Source organism: Mizuhopecten yessoensis, unplaced genomic scaffold (genome assembly GCF_002113885.1).
Source record: "Mizuhopecten yessoensis strain PY_sf001 unplaced genomic scaffold, ASM211388v2 scaffold5547, whole genome shotgun sequence".
NCBI lineage: Eukaryota > Metazoa > Mollusca > Bivalvia > Pectinida > Pectinidae > Mizuhopecten > Mizuhopecten yessoensis.
This window is the reverse complement of record NW_018406103.1, coordinates 904,650-922,619: the sequence shown is the minus strand read 5'-3', so window position 1 is coordinate 922,619 and position 17,970 is coordinate 904,650. Positions and strand designations below refer to the sequence as shown.

The following is a 17,970-nucleotide window of genomic DNA, read 5'->3' as shown; positions in this document are numbered from 1 at the left end:
AAATGTCTCCAGGCTGTTTACATTGTAAGTTGACTTTTGTATTATCTTATATAAGCTTTATCAACGTATGAATACACAACTGATCATGCCCAGGAACTCAAGTCTAGTCACAATTGTGAAATCTTAAACCATCATGTAATGTATACGTAGGTAATTTTCTTGGCAGACTTTTTCTCTCTTTTCGCAAATTGACGAATTTAAAAGTAACAGCCGATTGAAATTGCATTCTATCAACATTATATTTACCGTTTCAATTCTGAAACGTTAAAAAAAGGACTCATTGAAATGTTTCAAGAGCGCAATAACACGTTTTAACTAGTTACCTATCTCTTTTACGCGAATTCAAAAATGCATGAGTATAACCCCATTCAAAGTTGTTTACCTTACCAAATTCGTGATCCTAACACGTTTCAGAATATTGAATTTTCCATTACCATTTCAGTAGTGCAAATATTCATAATCAATATTCAGCGGTTCCAACAAAATGACATTTTATTTTGTGCACAACAAAATAGATGACACTTGACTGATGGTGTTTTTCCTGATCCGACAAAAATCTTATCAGTCGTTCTTTTGGGACCCCCCCCCCCCCCCCCCCNACAATTGGTACCTAATGTTTGATATGCGAAAAATATATCAACACTCAACGACGTCACCCATGCTTTACTATCAATGGGTAATTAACCTTTGATCTCGAAGCAGATACCACATAGTAAGGGAGGTTTAGATTTCATTTTAAATTTATCATCATGCAGCTTAAGATTTTAAATTGGCTTCTGATTTCTATTTTTTGAGATTGTTAAGGGAATTCTTCAAATGATTTCTCCATTTTTCCTTATACATAGTAAACCCTTTAGTTTCGCAGGTAAAAATAAAAAAGTGTGAAATATATGGAGCAAGAAATATTTTTCGCTTAATATAACAGGTAGTGTAAACATCATTTTCTTCACTAATATTGCTGACGTAGTACACATATTGTAATAACCATTGATAGAGAATCATTTTACATGTAATTTTTATGTGTTTTGTTATTTTTAGGCTTGGACATGTTGAAAATAGAAAACATGGGAAACATGTAAATTTAGATGGATATTTTTCCCAGTCTAAACAATTGAAAAATCAAATTAATCGGCAGAAACTGAAAATAACATCTCAAGTGTATTGACAAACCAGAAGTTGATTAGAAGTACTGAGTAACGTCGTTAGGTGGAATACTAATAAGAAATTAAGTTTGTCGGCTGCTATCCATTACCAGTTTGCCTAGAGTGTGTTTGAATTATATTGACCAATTAGTATATACAATTTACCGTAGAGGCGCACGGGCTAGGTACGAACATGCTCTTAAATATTATGTCACTGGGTGACATAAATGGCAAACAGATAACATGTTTGTAAGCTTTCATGAGTAGGCACATAGCACAGGTTGAATACAGTAGGTTACAATAGCACGGAATAATTACCAGAAATTACGTAGGAAGCATCGAGCCAATGAAGGACGCATCTCTATAGAAATTGAGTATCTCGAGCCAATGAAGGAAATATCTCTGCAGAAATTGAGTATCTCGAGCCAATGAAGGAAATATCTCTGCAGAAATTGAGTGTCTCGAGCCAATGAACGAAATGTTTCTTTAGAAATTGAGTATCTCGAAATAATGAAGGACGCATCTCTTTAGAAATTGAGTATCTCGAGCCAATGAAGGAAATATCTCTGCAGAAATTGAGTATCTCGAGCCAATGAAGGAAATATCTCTTTAGAAATTGAGTATCTCGAGCCAATGAACGAAATATCTCTTAGGAAATTGAGTAAATTAAATTAAATTTGTTGCTGTACTACATGGCCCATTTGTCCATATATGACTCATCAGTGGTACCTAAAGCCAAAAGAATAAATGTTCCAAGTATAAAATAGTCTGAATTCTATGTAGCAATACAGTGTAATAGGAAATATGGCTGTGAAGCCGCTTATAACTTTATTTATAAAAAACGTTTGGCTACAAGCAACGGATTTATCTTTTTACCAGTATTTCATGTATACCGTGCTGAAATTATTTCCAGTTACACAGCAACTTTCGAGGAATGTATTGTAACTTTATTACATATTATTATGAAAATTTGAATAAAAAACTTTCGAGGACTGTTAGTCCACAAACTGAGTCGAATACCTCGTTACATAAAATAGTTACTAGAAATTAAAAATCAGTAAGAACCCATTTAAGGTTAGTTTTACATAAACCAAACCAAAAGACAAGGCATCATCCCCTACAAGAAATGGAAGGCTACATAAAAATGACCCGGAAAATAAAGTGGATCCTTCACCGCATATGGAACCCGTCGTGATGTGCTTGACACATCTAGGGAAATCTTTCATCAACGAGTTCGGACGAAGAGAACATGTTTAATCTAGAGCAGTCACCAAAATGCCACAGTCGAAAAACAGGACATGATGATATATATAAGATTAATTAACATTAACCGGAAAATAAAGTGCTTCCCGCACCGCATGTGGTACCCGTCGTGATGTTTGTGTCACGTCTATGGAAGTTTATTGTGCATATTTAACCTAAGCAGACATCAGAATTCCATAATTGAAAAAAGGACATTATGAAATAGACGAGACGAAGTAAACATGTCTTCAGATGTACTTCTGGAGTTAGTATGCAAGTAGGTATGTATACTACGTATACCATGGATCAAATAAATAGTCTATGACCAACATAATTTCCTAGATTTTATGGGCCATAACATGGAAGATGCATTTTGCGGTGCTTTCCGGTGAATCTGGACCGAAAATGTTTTGTTTGTGAGTGGTTTTTCTGTAAATTTTCTTTATTTGGTTTGTACTCATTTCATTATTTTGTCTTTTGTATTTTCTCGGAGCTGTGGTGTATTTGCTTTCTATTTTCACTTTTTTAAATTAAATAAAGATTGTTTTCATTAGAGTTTTTTAAAATTACATTGGTCTGATATAAGAATATTTACACGTGTGTAGCACTGTTTTAAAGATCATTTTCGGTATCTAATAGAAATATATTTGCAAATTATGAACACTTTTAGAAATGGGTTGTTTAAATTCTATCGATGATCATAAATAGCAAATTAAAAGTTGTTACAATAAATTTTAGAATGAAATCATTTTGTATTCCAAAGTAACGTTATATACAGTTATCTATGTGACGCAAATGTTATGCTTGAGTGAATTCAATAAAACATGCCTCAGGGTTGATCGCTACATTACAACTACCACCCACAATTGCAATTCACAAACATCTAATCATGCGTGAAAGGAGTGCAATTTCAATCTGCATTATTCCTGTGTAACGCGATAATCGTGACGAAAAGACGGGTGCTTGCTAAGTCTCAGGTGTGTTGGTACCTGATAGCGAGGAAAATATGCTATCGTCAATTTTGTGGATGATTTTTACCTGTGTTGATATCTTATCAGGACAAAAACTTATGACTATTGAGAATGCTCAATCGACAGGTACGGTATACGGAACAGTTTTATGTACAAAATTAAGATGTATTGCTAAACATTTTGTTTATGAATTGATTAATTAAATAAGATAAAACGCACGCATAAATTGATAAGTTATATTGAAAACGCACACGCATGTTTAGTATTTATCGTATTGAAAATGAAATCTTAATTTTACCGTGTTCAAAATTTTCTAACATTTGGAATTACTTTGTTTGAAAAGAGTTCCATACACAATCATACTTGTTTTTTTACAAATTAATATTGTAAAATATTATGCTATGATAAGATATATATCGTCAACCCCCCCCCCCAATATATCGTCCCCCCCCCCCAAAAAAGAAAACCCCATCATAGGTCAACCAAATTTATAGAAATCATAACATCATTATAAATGTATGTACATACACAATAACAACAAAATATTTATTTCTTATTTCCATATTTTTCTTTAATATAGAAATTGTTCAACTTGGTGGAAATGTATGGCCGTTACGTCAAAAGCGATCAACAGACTTTGGCTTTCCTCAAACAATTCAGCTAAAGTTAACGATAAACGGGAACGAGGAAGTCGACATAGTAATGGGAAGAAGATATCTACCTTTTGTTCCCTCTATCAACGGGAAGTCTCAAACGAATTCATTGCAGGTGGGCTCATCAGCGTTTTAGTAAAACAATACAGCAAGCTTACACCTTATGATTATAAAGATGAAGGTTTATAAAGACGATGGACAAGTTTTATTGTCGCCATTATGATATAATTGGGAAGTATGCTATTTCCTTTTTATCACACAATGTACTGTGTTATCCAATGAATATACCCATGCCATATTTGTTTGCGTATACATTAATGTAATATGACCTATACGCCATGTGATTGGTTGTCAGTTTCAATTGTGACGTCACGCCTAGGACAACTACATGACGTCACAGACTTACTCACTGGATTCAAAATGGCCGCTTTGTACATTTCAAGGTTGCATAGAAGTTGTCGTCTTACACGAATTATGCCATACATCTTGATTATGTGATAAAAAGGATCCTACACTCGTTTTCATTTCATATGAAATTTATGTTGTTGATTATGCTGAAAAGCGTGCCTTGTTGTTTTGTTGCCACTACCCCGGTTCCCGCTATGAGGACGTGATATTACTAGGATTTTACCTAGATTTACATGGCGGTTGTGGTCAATGAAGCAGAAAATTCTTACTCACCCGGAACACCTGGCCGCGTATTCATGAAACCGTCTGATGCTCAAGCTTATATTTTGTGCTCAAGCCTTATTTCTTGTTCTTGTTATAAATGGTTAAGAAATCATACTTTGTCATTAATTCGGAAAACATCTAAAGAGACTTAGATCCGAATACTGTTTTTAATGTTTACGTTTGACTAAATGATTAATTAATTTATGGCATGATTTAAGCGAGTAACAAGAATACTTGTTTGAGCAAAGAATCCATGCTTGAGCATGTGAACCGGTCTTATTTTCCATTACGTTTTTAAAGGTCTCCATGTTAATCACAGTTGTTCATATTTTTAGGTCTGAGGTTTTTCGATTTTGAGGTTCGAATCATGGTTTTGTTGGCACTTCGGTAATGCCGTGTTTTTTTCTTTGATAATGAGACTTAACCATGATATTTATTCATTAGAAACGTGATTGATAGAGTCTTCCCCTACCCTGAGGGTGTGACAGAGAAATCTCCAACCAGTGGGGGTGATGTTTTTTGAGTGTCTAACCCGAGGCTCATGCGGTATATCATGTATATAAGTTAAAATCACTTAAAGAAACGACGGTTTTAAGTGTTTTGTCAAGCATTTTATATCTGGGTCACTCTGTCCTGGATTGGTGATGCCGAGAACATTCAAACAGAGACTTTATTACATTGCTCGCGGTCACGCTATTGTTCTTGACGCCATTAAAATTAAATTCCGTGACATATCGGGGTCAGTCGTAGTCATTGACGTCATTACTCATAGGCATCTAGGCATCAAATGAAAATGTGGACGGTATATCGTTGTTAATCCGTCGCAAATTATTTCGATTGACCAATCAAATGAAGCGTTACATCTCGATGCATAATAATGGCGCTGATCATTTTGGTAAACAATAATCTGCTTTGAGATGTAAAGTTTCATGACTGCATCAAGTTATTAATTTTGTGGAATGTATTTTGCTGCATGTTTTATGTACGTAAATGAACTGTTGATTGGAAATATTGATTTATGTTGAATTCACACGATCACTTGTTGGTGACAATTCGAGAATGAATTGTTTGCTAATGTTAATATGCTTTTATCACAGCATCATGCTACGTACCAGAACCCCAACGAAGGAGCTGCCATAACTGTAAGATGCAGGGACAGGACCACACGGCCATGTCAACTGGTAGGTGTTGTAACATCCTCGAAATCAAAGAGTTCTACGCTCAGAAGAATTGTCTTGTTGACACTTCGATATTCTCGTGTTGTTTTATTCACAAGACTGGTACACGAGGTAGTCGTCTCAATTGTCATTATCATTACACGTACGTGATTCTTGCACTTATATCGAAATGTCTACTTCAGTGGATGATGTAATATGTAACGCTATATATAATATGAATGTATTGCTTTGAATGAATAGTCTTGACTTATTCACGTTATTATATTGTATAATTAGAGCGTTTGAAACGTATTTATTCCTTGTTAAATGTGCATGATATAAAAATTTCTAAAGATAATTGCTACTCATTCCTCCCTAAATACCGCGATGATATACTACTCGCGAAGCAAGCTTGGTTTACAGTATGTTGGCGATTAATCGGTTGTATAACCCTGCTTATTCTGTTTGCGTGTAAGAAGGTTTAACGGACCACTCTTTGTTTTGTAAATGTATAGTAAGTATCATCATTTATTCAATTTGCATATTGGCAGTATGGAACGTTTAGCCACGAAAGTCAATTTTATCAAATACAAGCCCTGGGCTATGGAGAGGATTATCTTCATGAAATCGTCAGACTTGACCTAGAAAACAGAAGTTTCCTAGGCTTGCAGAATCACGGTAGAGTATTTTTCATGGGTTATACTATAAGTAATAACAAATCTAACATATTAAGTAGAAACGAATATATGTTAATGGACTGCAAATCAGGCTATATAAACTACCTAGAGGGTTAATATGTGTACGTATAATTGATATAGGTTGCATGCAAAAACATGTCGAAGATGTAAGACAGAAAGTAAACTCTCTGTGTAGCATTGCTTTTTTCAAACATTTCTGTACAGGTTCATATAACACAACCAGTGAAGTAACTCGTACATTTACAATTGAATGTACATACATAGTGTAGCCGTTCGATGCCAATTTTAATGGCAACTCGTAAATATCGTATACCTTTGCTTGTATAACTTAACTGGTTATTTGCTGCTGAAGGTGACAGAGTACATACCGTACTGGTTCTTTAAACATCACACAAAAACATTTCACTTGTTGTGCTATATGAATTTGTATACGACATTGTTAAATACCTGGTTTTATCTGAAACCTAAAAGGATGCCCATTGGCAAAAGTTTATTGGTTTTCCTCCACTCAGTTTTTAAAATATATTTCCATCCATTTTTATGTCATATTAGTACCGATGAAAACCACCAAAAACAGACGCAAGCGCTATGCAGGTGGTGCTAACATCAAAACCAAGTACGTCGCCGAAATGCTACTTTGGATTGATTACCTTATTTACACCAGGTAAAATATACAATTCACCAGGTAATATATACAATTCCCAGGTAAAACATAAAATTCATCAGGTAAAATATGAAACCCACCAGTTAATATATACAATTCATCAGGTAAAATATAAAATTTATCTGGTAATATATCGATTCACCAGGTAAAATATACAATTCACCAGGTAAAATATACAATTCACCAGGTAATATATACAATTCACCAGATAAAATATACAATTCACCAGGTAGTATATACCATTCCCAGGTAATATGCACCATGCTCTAGTAAGCAATTATTTATCGCAGGTAATATACTCTCTAACCCAAACTATACTATTTTAGGAGGTAATATATACTTTTATATACATTTTTTGTATAATAGTAATGAAATAATACACAACATTTGATATAGCGCCCTATCTAGCTAACATAAGCCACTCTAGAGTGTTATACAGTACAAAGATATACATTTATACAATTAGCATATACATTAATCAATACATTTTTTGAGGAATTCGTAGGAGCTGCCTTATCAGGCGCTAACTATTATAGCTATGCCTCCTGGATAATGTCTCCCTATGTGTGTATGCCTGCGTGGGTTCTGGAGATGTAATGCAAGGAGAACCGTGTTTTAAAGTGATGGAAAGATTACTGTTCTTGTGTTTGTTCAGGTTCTTGGAAACAGCAGGAAACGACGCAACAGAGGCAGACCTGAATATCCAGACGTTTGCAATTGGCGTAATGAATGAGGTTCATAATTTGTATTATATGTACAGTGTAGTTACATATACCAGTAGTGTACTTTAACTGGGTGAATACTTGATTGGAGTTGAGTTGGAGATGAAAAGTGAGAATGTGACCGCGACGAAATCAATTTAAATGATGCCATAGAGAAAATATTGAATTACTATTTCTAAAGATAGAAACATCGAGTCAAATTACATTTCTCAAACCTCCGCGATATTATGACTCAACCAATGAGAATAAAGGAAAACTTGTGTCAAATATTCCCTGCAGTAGACCTGCCTCAATGAGGGATTACCTTAGCGCCTATTTGTTTTAAGTTAGCAAAATTGCAATCAGAAACAAATTAGTGTCTTCAAACCTTAAATAACGAATGAAAACTATTTTGCAATAGATGTAAGTAATATTTGTTATCATTTTTCAAATATCCTCATTGGTTGAATTGTAATTATGGTTTATGATATTGACTCGGTGTAACCACTTTTAGAAACATCAGGTTAATATTCACGTTTTGACATAACTTCTATTGTGACGTTACAATGCTCTCTGTCGAATGCAGTACTTCTCCTGACAATTTCCGAACACCATGTCTTGTTTAAAGTTGAAAGCACAGTACTTTCATATTTAATACAACAATAAAGGACTTTAATTTCGGTGAATATGTGTTATATAGACCTGGAAAAAGATACTGAACTCAACTTGGTCTCGGTCGATATAACTTTGTGAGGTCCATGTTCCCATATCACACCTCAACAAAAGCCCATAATTGATAAATAATGTCAAAAAGTAGGGCATATCACAGAGTAAGATAGAACTACTAACACCGTACGCACATCTTTTCTATCTTTTACGTCATTACGTTATGAGTAAAGGTATGATTGAATGATCCTCGTACCACTCCACAAAATTGTTACTATGTATAAGAAACGTATTCCGACATGACGTAAGCTTTGATAAATCATTTCGGAAAAGAAAACAGTGTCTTGAAGAACCTTAATGAAAACAAATATAAAAAGAATACAAAACGCATGAATAAATAATAATATATTTTTTTAGAAAAAGTATGATAAATTAAGTTTGTTCGAGATTCGAAATTCAACGATTCCCTTTTTTAAAATGACAGCATCGAGACGAAAGATGAAAATCTTGACAAAGGAAGTAACTTTAAGCAAAGAACAAATTTAGTTTACTTCATCTGTTACATTCAGTATATAAGGGCACAGGTTAAAAAAACGTAAGTTGGAACTCTTCTCCACAATTGTTATTAGTGTGTTCGTTCCCCTTACCTAGACGTATGTTCGATATGTCTAAAAACGTTGCTGGCGTACATCCGTTTAACATGGTAGATTATGGCTGGAACCACACGTGTTGATGGAGAAATGTTCCCTTTCAGATCAATTTAAATTCCACAATTCTTGTGCTTCAATATTCAGGATCTCTGGTTTGTCATTTCCTTTCGTTTTGACTTCCAGTTTTTCCATAGTGTTTCATGACTCTTTCTCTATATATATTGTCTCCTTTTATAGACCTATGCATAATTAATAATTCCATTTTTGACATCATTGCAGGTCGATACAAGAGCACGAAACCTTCAAAAACAGGCCTTAGAGATGGGAATCAGTAACGCTGCAGACTTTGACCTCAGTGTGATGTTGACCGAGCTTGTGGTTTGCAAGGTGAAATTCTTCCCCTTCATATATATTCTATAGCCCATGTGAGGCTGTCGCCATATACTGTCCGCAGGTCGGTTGTTTTTCTCCACGTACTCCGGCTGTCCTCCTAAACCTAAACCTGGCACGTCCTTAAAAGACCTTAGCTTTTATTAGGATGTAAAACACATCCAAACCAAACCAATCCAAATATTTTTCCTGGATGCTAATAATGGGTATCCCAATACAAAAAAACAAACATGTAAAGAGGTAAATTGGTATACCTATTGAACTTCGTTTTGTTCATAGTCCACTATATCAAGATAAGATTAAGTAAATATTTACTTCTCAATGCCAGACTACGCATAAATCTGTTCAGGGAAGCCTCGGTTACATGTTTTTTTTTGGTTTTTTTTTTAATAATAGAAAAAAGGGACGTGTCGCCTTTGCGTTCTTACCCTATTCTAGATGCAGAACGGATGATCTTTTATATCATTATGCCTTTAAACAGTTCATCAAAGCTCGACATCATGCACATTTTCTATTGAATTAATAATGTGTTTTTCAGACCGATAGCTTCTGTGTGTGGTCTGAGGACCCTTCTTACAACATTAACGGTGTATTGCAGACCAATGCCCTTCTTGCCTTCATAGCCACACTGATACTGTACAAGAAGACGAACTACGACTTCGCTGTAGGATTAACGGGGTATGATATTGTTCGTCGTGTCGCAGATTGTTCGTGACAGACTGGCATGTTCTGCCATCATGACAGGTGCCCCCTGTGGTACAGCAAATGTACATTCACTCCTGAAGACACATTTGAACTCTTCCAATTCAAAGGTTGGAATAGTTCATCATGAAATTTCAGGGATGAAGGAGTGGAAGTTTTGGGCATTGTGGAGTTTCATCCCTTAATGATTCCACCCTTGTATGTTCGAACTGGGATACAGATTTAAATAACTGATAGTATTAAACTTTCTTTCCATTTAAAAAAATTGCTTTATATCATAATGCATTTTTGCTTTTCAATGCATTTATGAAAACAATATGTGACCAAAATTACAAGAGCGGAAATTGAAAATAATGTGTAACATACCAACAGCGCTCTTAAGCGTAAATGACGCTGTTTTCAATTGTTATTCGTGCGATTATTATTATTATTTGGCTACATGAAGTATTTAAATAAAACCAATTAAAACCTGGCTTTGTAACACTTTTAATTTATAATTAAAAAATAATTTAAAATCAAAACTTTCGTAACCATAAAAAAATGTCAATTAACATTAGTTTCAATTTATATTAAAAAACATATCCAATCATCACCATTTCCAGCAAAACAAATATTGATTTAGTGATTGCAATTTTTAAGTTAAGTATTGTAATTTTCTGCAACTATTTATTAAATATGAAATCAGTCTATGTTAGAAATATATATGTTTAGTTTATTACAGATATGAAGTTCTGGACGACAGACACTCCGATACAAATTGCGGTATGTTGATATAATTTTCTTCAGTTAAATTACTATTGAGTCAGTCAAAGTAGAAATAGTCATTTTGAAATATTCATGTATTCACGAATGCACAAAAACTGTCCCGTCGGAAAATGTTAATTGTAAGTATCCTTCAGACATGATTTCTAATACTATTCTCTTTTCATGATCAATCAAACGAAAATAAGATGCTAGTTAGCTTTTTCAAAGTAAGATGTTATTTAATTTTTCTCACAAAAAATATTAATGTTAGTTATAAAGCAATGAATTTATTTATAAAAAAAACCCATATAAACAAAAGTCAAAATAAACAATTTTGTTCATACCAGGCGACATTTACTGTTATTGGGACTAACATTCCTTTTCGAACGCATAGTCTTAATGTGCCTTTATCAGGATTGGATTTAGCAGATTTTCTTTTACAAAGCTCAAGTTATAGTTTCGCCCAGTGTTTTGTCGTTCGAACAATAAAAAACAAAAAAATCAATGAAGTGGAATTTAGCAAGATTATCAATGAATTATCTATTGATCATCCTTGATATCCAGGGGTTACGACATCCTCGATATCCAGGGGTTACGTCATCCTCGATATCCAGGGGTTACGTCATCCTCGATATCCAGGGGTTACGCTCACTTTCGCTCTCTACACCCCTGTAATATGTCATAACAAAACTGAAGGCACACGGCTAGCTATTTGATTGGTGCCACGTAAATAAATCTGACCAATCACTTGGCTGATACTTGTCCTTTGAAGATTACAAAGGAGCGACGCCCGACTTCAAAGCCTGTCAATTTTTACCGTTACGCGACAGCGAGATTCTTTTGATGTACATAAAAAGACCAAACTAGTTTTCTCGTTCCATCCACAAGGTGCTGCACACTGAGCCTTCGATTCGAGGGAAAGTGAGCGTAACCCCTGGATATGGGGGATGTCTATTGATGTGTTCTAAGGCAAAATAAACGGCAAATATTCTATATCCAAATATTAATTATCGTTTTAGGTGTATACTTCTTGGATAACCAGATGTGTGTCGCTGAAAACCTGACATATGTATCCAGTATTGCCAAGGCAACCGAGGGGGGAGTTGGTTTCAACGTAGCGCACTTTCTCGGACGACAGTGAATATCATTTATAATTTTAAAAATTGTGTACATAGTGCTCTATCTTTTCTGCAGCTAATTGCTATTATTATTATGCCAAGCTTGTTATACTGCCACCATTTATCTAGAGACGTTTTGGCATTATAAAGGGATTTGGCGATAACTTAAGGGACAGTCATAGAGGAATACTTCAGAAAAAGAAGAACGGGGACGTTGAAATATGTTGGCGGTAAGAGAGGTGGGAGATAGTACGAGGGTCATTATGTCGCGGTTCAACTACATGTAATTATATCTAGAAAGTCTGGAGAGTTTCGGAGATGACTTTTGCAAGCGTACCCTACCGCGTAACATCTTTAGTATATACTATACATAAGCATTACTATACTATGTTAATACTAGCATTAGTCTTCGGCTACAAGCTTACCGAATGCATTATCAAAGTTTTACTTGATAATCAAACGACGTACGTATTGAACATGTCGCATCGTACATTGTTTGTATATAAAGTAAAACTTTGATCTACACATTTCAAAACTTATGAATCTTATTGAAGATACCGTATGTACAAGAGATAGCTTGTATTCTATATTGTAGTAATGTTTCACGATGACTATTTATCTCTTTATTATATGTTGTGATATTTAAGTTTCATGCATTGCCCCGATCATTTGACAAATTCCTTTATTGGCACTGTCAGTATTACTTCTTTGCTCATAACAGTAATCCTTTATATATATATATATAAAAAAAGGTGCGTGCGTGTGTGAATGTTTTATACAAAATATTTTGTGAACAATAATTTCACTTTTTCATGTAAATGATTTTTGAAATTTGTAGTATGGGAATGATTGGTGACGTCACAGAAACTAGCTGTGCTGAAGATAATTACCTGAGTTCTTCTGATTGGTCGCCTGGCACATCCGACAAGGCTTCTCACCCTTTTCATTGGTCAAACTGTACCATTGAACGCATATACACGAGCTCACAAACGTAAGCATATGTATGGCGATTCATGAGTTGTCTTCGGGCGCAGTTATATTATTAAAGATCCCTGTCCCACTGCAGGTAAAACACTAAATCTTTCAACCGTAATTTTCATTGATGCAGCTACTCCCCTTTAGTGTCGTTTTGAGAATAACCGAAGTTAAACTAGGTCAGGGAACGATGGTTGATCAGGAAGCTCAGCTGGTTAGAATGATTGTATTCTGATCTGGAATCCTGTCTTGTCACTTTGCGTTTCCACTCTCATAAACAATATTGTTGATTTTATTTTTGCTTTGTTTATTACATCTTTTTTAGTCCTCCATGGATGTCCTGCGGGGTGTGGGTTTCTTTTCAGAAATGATTTGTTCAAGTTATTGTGAAGCTGGTAAAATTACATTTTACTTTCTAGTTTTTGTGTGGCACAGGGATCCTTAAAAATCTTACTGTTGTTATAAGGCCTTTGCAACAGCCAATATCTTTTTCAACTCGAACCCACAACTCTTCGGTCACGAGCCCGGTGTCCTACCACTAGNTAATCCTGTACTTTCAAAAAGGTTTTGATTATGTGATTTATGTCAAGATTATATTACGTAACCAACCTTCAATAGAAGTTAATAAAATCAATAATAATAATAATTCGATTTTTTATTTTTCTTCGATAAGATTCATTAGTTTGGAAATATATGATATCAAAGTTTTACTTTTAACAAAAACAATGTGTATATTAAACGTGTTGCAACGTTTCAAGACCGACTGGTCCCTTTGTCAAGCTATGACTGAGTGGGCGGTTCATAAATTATTATCCGTTGTTATAAGGCCTTTGCAACAGCCAATATCTTTTTCATCTCGAACCCACAACTCTTCGGTCACGAGCCCGGTGTCCTACCACTAGACTATCATGCCTCCAAAGTAAACGATACACTCATGTATTATTATTTTGTATTTAGCAGTACTCGAAAACATGCACAGTAATAGTAAAAAACTTGTATCTTTTCTCTTTTAGATCGGGTAAAAACGACTGTTTATTAGTCAATAGTTTTGTAAACGACACCTACCTCGCATACCACTCTGCCTTAGAGCCAGGACGGGAATTGGAAGCAGATATACAATGCAAATACGAATTTGGTAGTACATCGACATTTTGTGGGGTAAGTTTTGCTTCTTTGTTTATTTTAATGTAACTTTAATGTACCTCAATATGTTGTTTTGCCACTCGTTTTTGATATTTGCTCTTTTGGTAGTGCGTCAACTTTCTAGGATTTAGGTTACTTTCAGATATTTGATTTTCTGTGATTTGGCAAAAACCTGTCATTTTATGTTGTAGGTTTATTTTTATGTATTTGTATGGATATCATTTCGCTGTACCTCCATATATTGAAGTGACAGATGGCTATAGTATTTGCTGTTCGGTAATTAAGGACTGTGTCAATATTATGGGTTAAAGATGTTTTTTAGGCTTTTAATGTAATTTGGCAATAAAATGACATTTTTCGGTGCAAGTTGTTTTTCCTTCTTTTTTTTTTTTAACTATTTCTACATATGTTTAAGAACATTTAAGAAATTTGTCGAGACTAAGTAATCACATTTGACAGAAGCGAAAATTACTGTTTTTTTTTGCATTAAAGTTATAATAACGCACAAGTAAAAAGTAAAAATATTAATATTATGATATAAAACCACCTTTTGTAATGTGTAATTGATGCATCTATACAAAAGACAGTTTGTGTTATTCATGTTGTTTAAAGATGTAAGATTCTAGTTTAAAAGGTATCATATCTTATCAGTATTAAGATACAGGACGTCGCTATGTTATGTCATTAATATTGAAATGCAAGATGCTAGTTTATAAAACATGCTAGTGAATGTTATGATATTGATATTCACATATAAAATCCTTATTCATGTTATGTTATTGATATCAAGACGTATGCTATGTTGATATTAAGACATATGTTATGCTCCTTATATCAAGATTATGTTATGTTCTTGATAGTAAAATAGCTTTTATGTTCTTGATATTCAGACACAAGATGCCAGAATATGTTATGCTATTGCTATTAAGATATTTGTATTTTCTTGATATTCAGACACAAGATGCCAGTATATGTTACACTGGTATCAGCTGCACCAACCCAGACACCAATATTTGTGAAAACGTAGCACTACCTCTAGACGGAACAGCCTGTCACGAACTGGCACAACCCTTGCCTAAAAAGGTGAGTTCATATACTTTATTTTATCACATAATTATTAGATATATTATTGTCGTCTTCTATTGGATTCCAGAAAGATCAAATTTAATATTAACAATATATTTATATACTTTTATACACATCTAAATGCTCAAACTCTATTACTTGAGTACAAGTGTCAGCTGAAACTTGAGTAAAAGAAATCCTCATTGTTGAATATGTGCCTGGTATGAAAGGATATTGAAAACAAATACTACCGGTAATTGTACGAGTACATTTCTTTGTTTGGTATGTACCATATGATACTGATACATCTGCATTACCACACTTATGACTTTATTACATTTCCTACAGTTAAATATAAGAAATTATCAATTTAGTAAAAAAAATATAGGCAATGTTATATCTTCACATGTGATGGTATGATGTGCTGTGTCGATTTTATATTAACTGATAAAAACAGTATTTCATATTCCCTGAATTGTACGCTGCAGATTAGCGGTTCATCTGTAAATGAAGCGACGGTAAAATTAGTAGTTGTGCTTGTACTCAGTACAAACATAAGTTATTAACACAATAACGTAATTGAAAAGATTTAAAAAAAAAAAAATCATACCTAACGGGCTCCATGGAATATGTATGTTACCAGTTGCGTTCATACCAGTATGAACATTGAAAAGGTCTTGTTCATTCCTGGTGAACTTATCCATTACAAAACATAGTAATCAGTTTCTAAGCAAAGTACTTACATAATATTCCGTCTTTGCGTATTGCAGAGTTATCTTCTTTTGAGAGCAGGTACTGATTGTTACGTCATTTGTTTGTGAGAGTAATGTCATCCATTTTTGAGAAAACGACGTAATTTTCTCACACAAACCAATGACGTAACAATCAATACCTGCTCTCAAGAGAAGATAACTCTGCAATACGCAAAGACGGAATAAAAGATCAACAAATACCATACCAATTTATTAATAATTAATAATTTATTCCTGTAACTTCAATAATGACTATAATCCAAATCAGGTAGATATTTATGCTGAACAACAAACCAATATTATTGTTGACAAATCAGACAATTGTTAATACAATGAAATAGACAAATGAAATAGTTACTAAAACGACATCATATCCAAATACATTTGATACAAAAACCAAAAAGGAGGGAAAATAACAGACAGACAATCTAATGTAGATTCAAACTTTTACTCTAACAAAAAATACGTTCAAATATTGCTGTTACTTATGCATGTACATAAAATGTACAAATAGTTCGTTATTATATATCCAGCGTATAGATCAGACTGTTCCTAATCATGCAGGACCCAGTTGTATAAAAATGTCGGGTTGGATAACATAGATTTGTATATTTAAAAAAAAAAGTCATATATGAAGCTTGATTTCCTGTCCAATGTACAACAAAACCTCGTTATGCCGCCTCCATTTGTCCAGATAGATTGTTGCGTTATTAAGAGGTCTAGCGATAAAGTAAGGGAAATATATACAAAATCTTAAGAAAGAAAAAAGAAAAAAGGACATTAAAATATGCTGGTGGTAAGCGGCATTGGAAATGACAGGAGGGACGTATTCCAAATGTCACTTGCTTATGAAATCGGGCAGTTATACAAGTGACAGCCATCGTATTGTTCCTGCAAGAGTATTTACTTTGCTTGAAATTAATAAGAGTTGTATTATAAAGAGAAGTTACACACTTATGTATGATATACTTTTTAAGATGTGCGAACAAGGGGCATGTGTAGAGATTATCACAACCCAAACTACAACGCCTACACCTACTACAACTACAACTACCACTACACCTACGACTACAACTACAACACCTACAACTACAACCACAACACCGACAACTTCTACTGCAACACCTACAACTACAACCACAACACCTACGACAACAACTATAACGCCTACAACTACAACCACAACACCGACTACTTCTACCGCAACACCTACAACTACAACTACAACACCGACGACTACAACCACAACACCGACAACTACAACCACTACACCTACGACTACAACCACAACACCGACAACTACAACTACAACACGTTCCACTACAACCACAACACCGACAACTTCTACTGCAACACCTACAACTACAACTACTACACCGACGACTACAACCACAACACCGACAACTTCTACTGCAACACCGACAACTACAACTACTACACCGACGACTACAACCACAACACCTACGACAACAACTATAACGCCTACAACTACAACCACAACACCGAAAACAACCACTACAACACCAACGACTACAACTACTACAACCACAACGCCTACATCTACCACTACAACTCCGACAACCAGAACCACCACCATACCTTCATCTACAACCACACAACCAACATCGTCAACCACGATATTAAACAATCCAAAAACACGAACAACAACTATAAAACCATCTTCAACAACTGCTTACACGATACCTTATCCAACTACACTAATGACTATACCTTATAGCCCCATCACAGTGATACCGCCAAACATGCCGTTTCTGATGAGTCGTATTTCTTCTACCTTATCGTCCACCGAAGCCGGCAGTTATACCACAACAGAAATAAGATATTAAATGAGAAAGAATGTCTTG

General features: G+C 34.6%; 1 protein-coding gene across 1 annotated transcript in view; it reads left to right on the top strand.

The window, feature by feature from the left end:
* The window catches only part of LOC110450905 (A disintegrin and metalloproteinase with thrombospondin motifs 18-like), a 135,282-nt gene that overhangs the window by 34,073 nt on the left and 83,239 nt on the right, over positions 1–17,970 (top strand). Inside the window, exons 2-13 of the mRNA XM_021498697.1 lie at positions 3,936–4,123; positions 5,778–5,861; positions 6,389–6,515; positions 7,088–7,199; positions 7,855–7,933; positions 9,496–9,603; positions 10,145–10,284; positions 11,030–11,070; positions 12,072–12,189; positions 13,009–13,161; positions 14,159–14,303; positions 15,243–15,371. Of these exons, the coding sequence (XP_021354372.1) occupies positions 3,936–4,123; positions 5,778–5,861; positions 6,389–6,515; positions 7,088–7,199; positions 7,855–7,933; positions 9,496–9,603; positions 10,145–10,284; positions 11,030–11,070; positions 12,072–12,189; positions 13,009–13,161; positions 14,159–14,303; positions 15,243–15,371 (1,424 nt within the window). The remainder of the gene's footprint in view (positions 1–3,935; positions 4,124–5,777; positions 5,862–6,388; positions 6,516–7,087; positions 7,200–7,854; positions 7,934–9,495; positions 9,604–10,144; positions 10,285–11,029; positions 11,071–12,071; positions 12,190–13,008; positions 13,162–14,158; positions 14,304–15,242; positions 15,372–17,970) is intronic.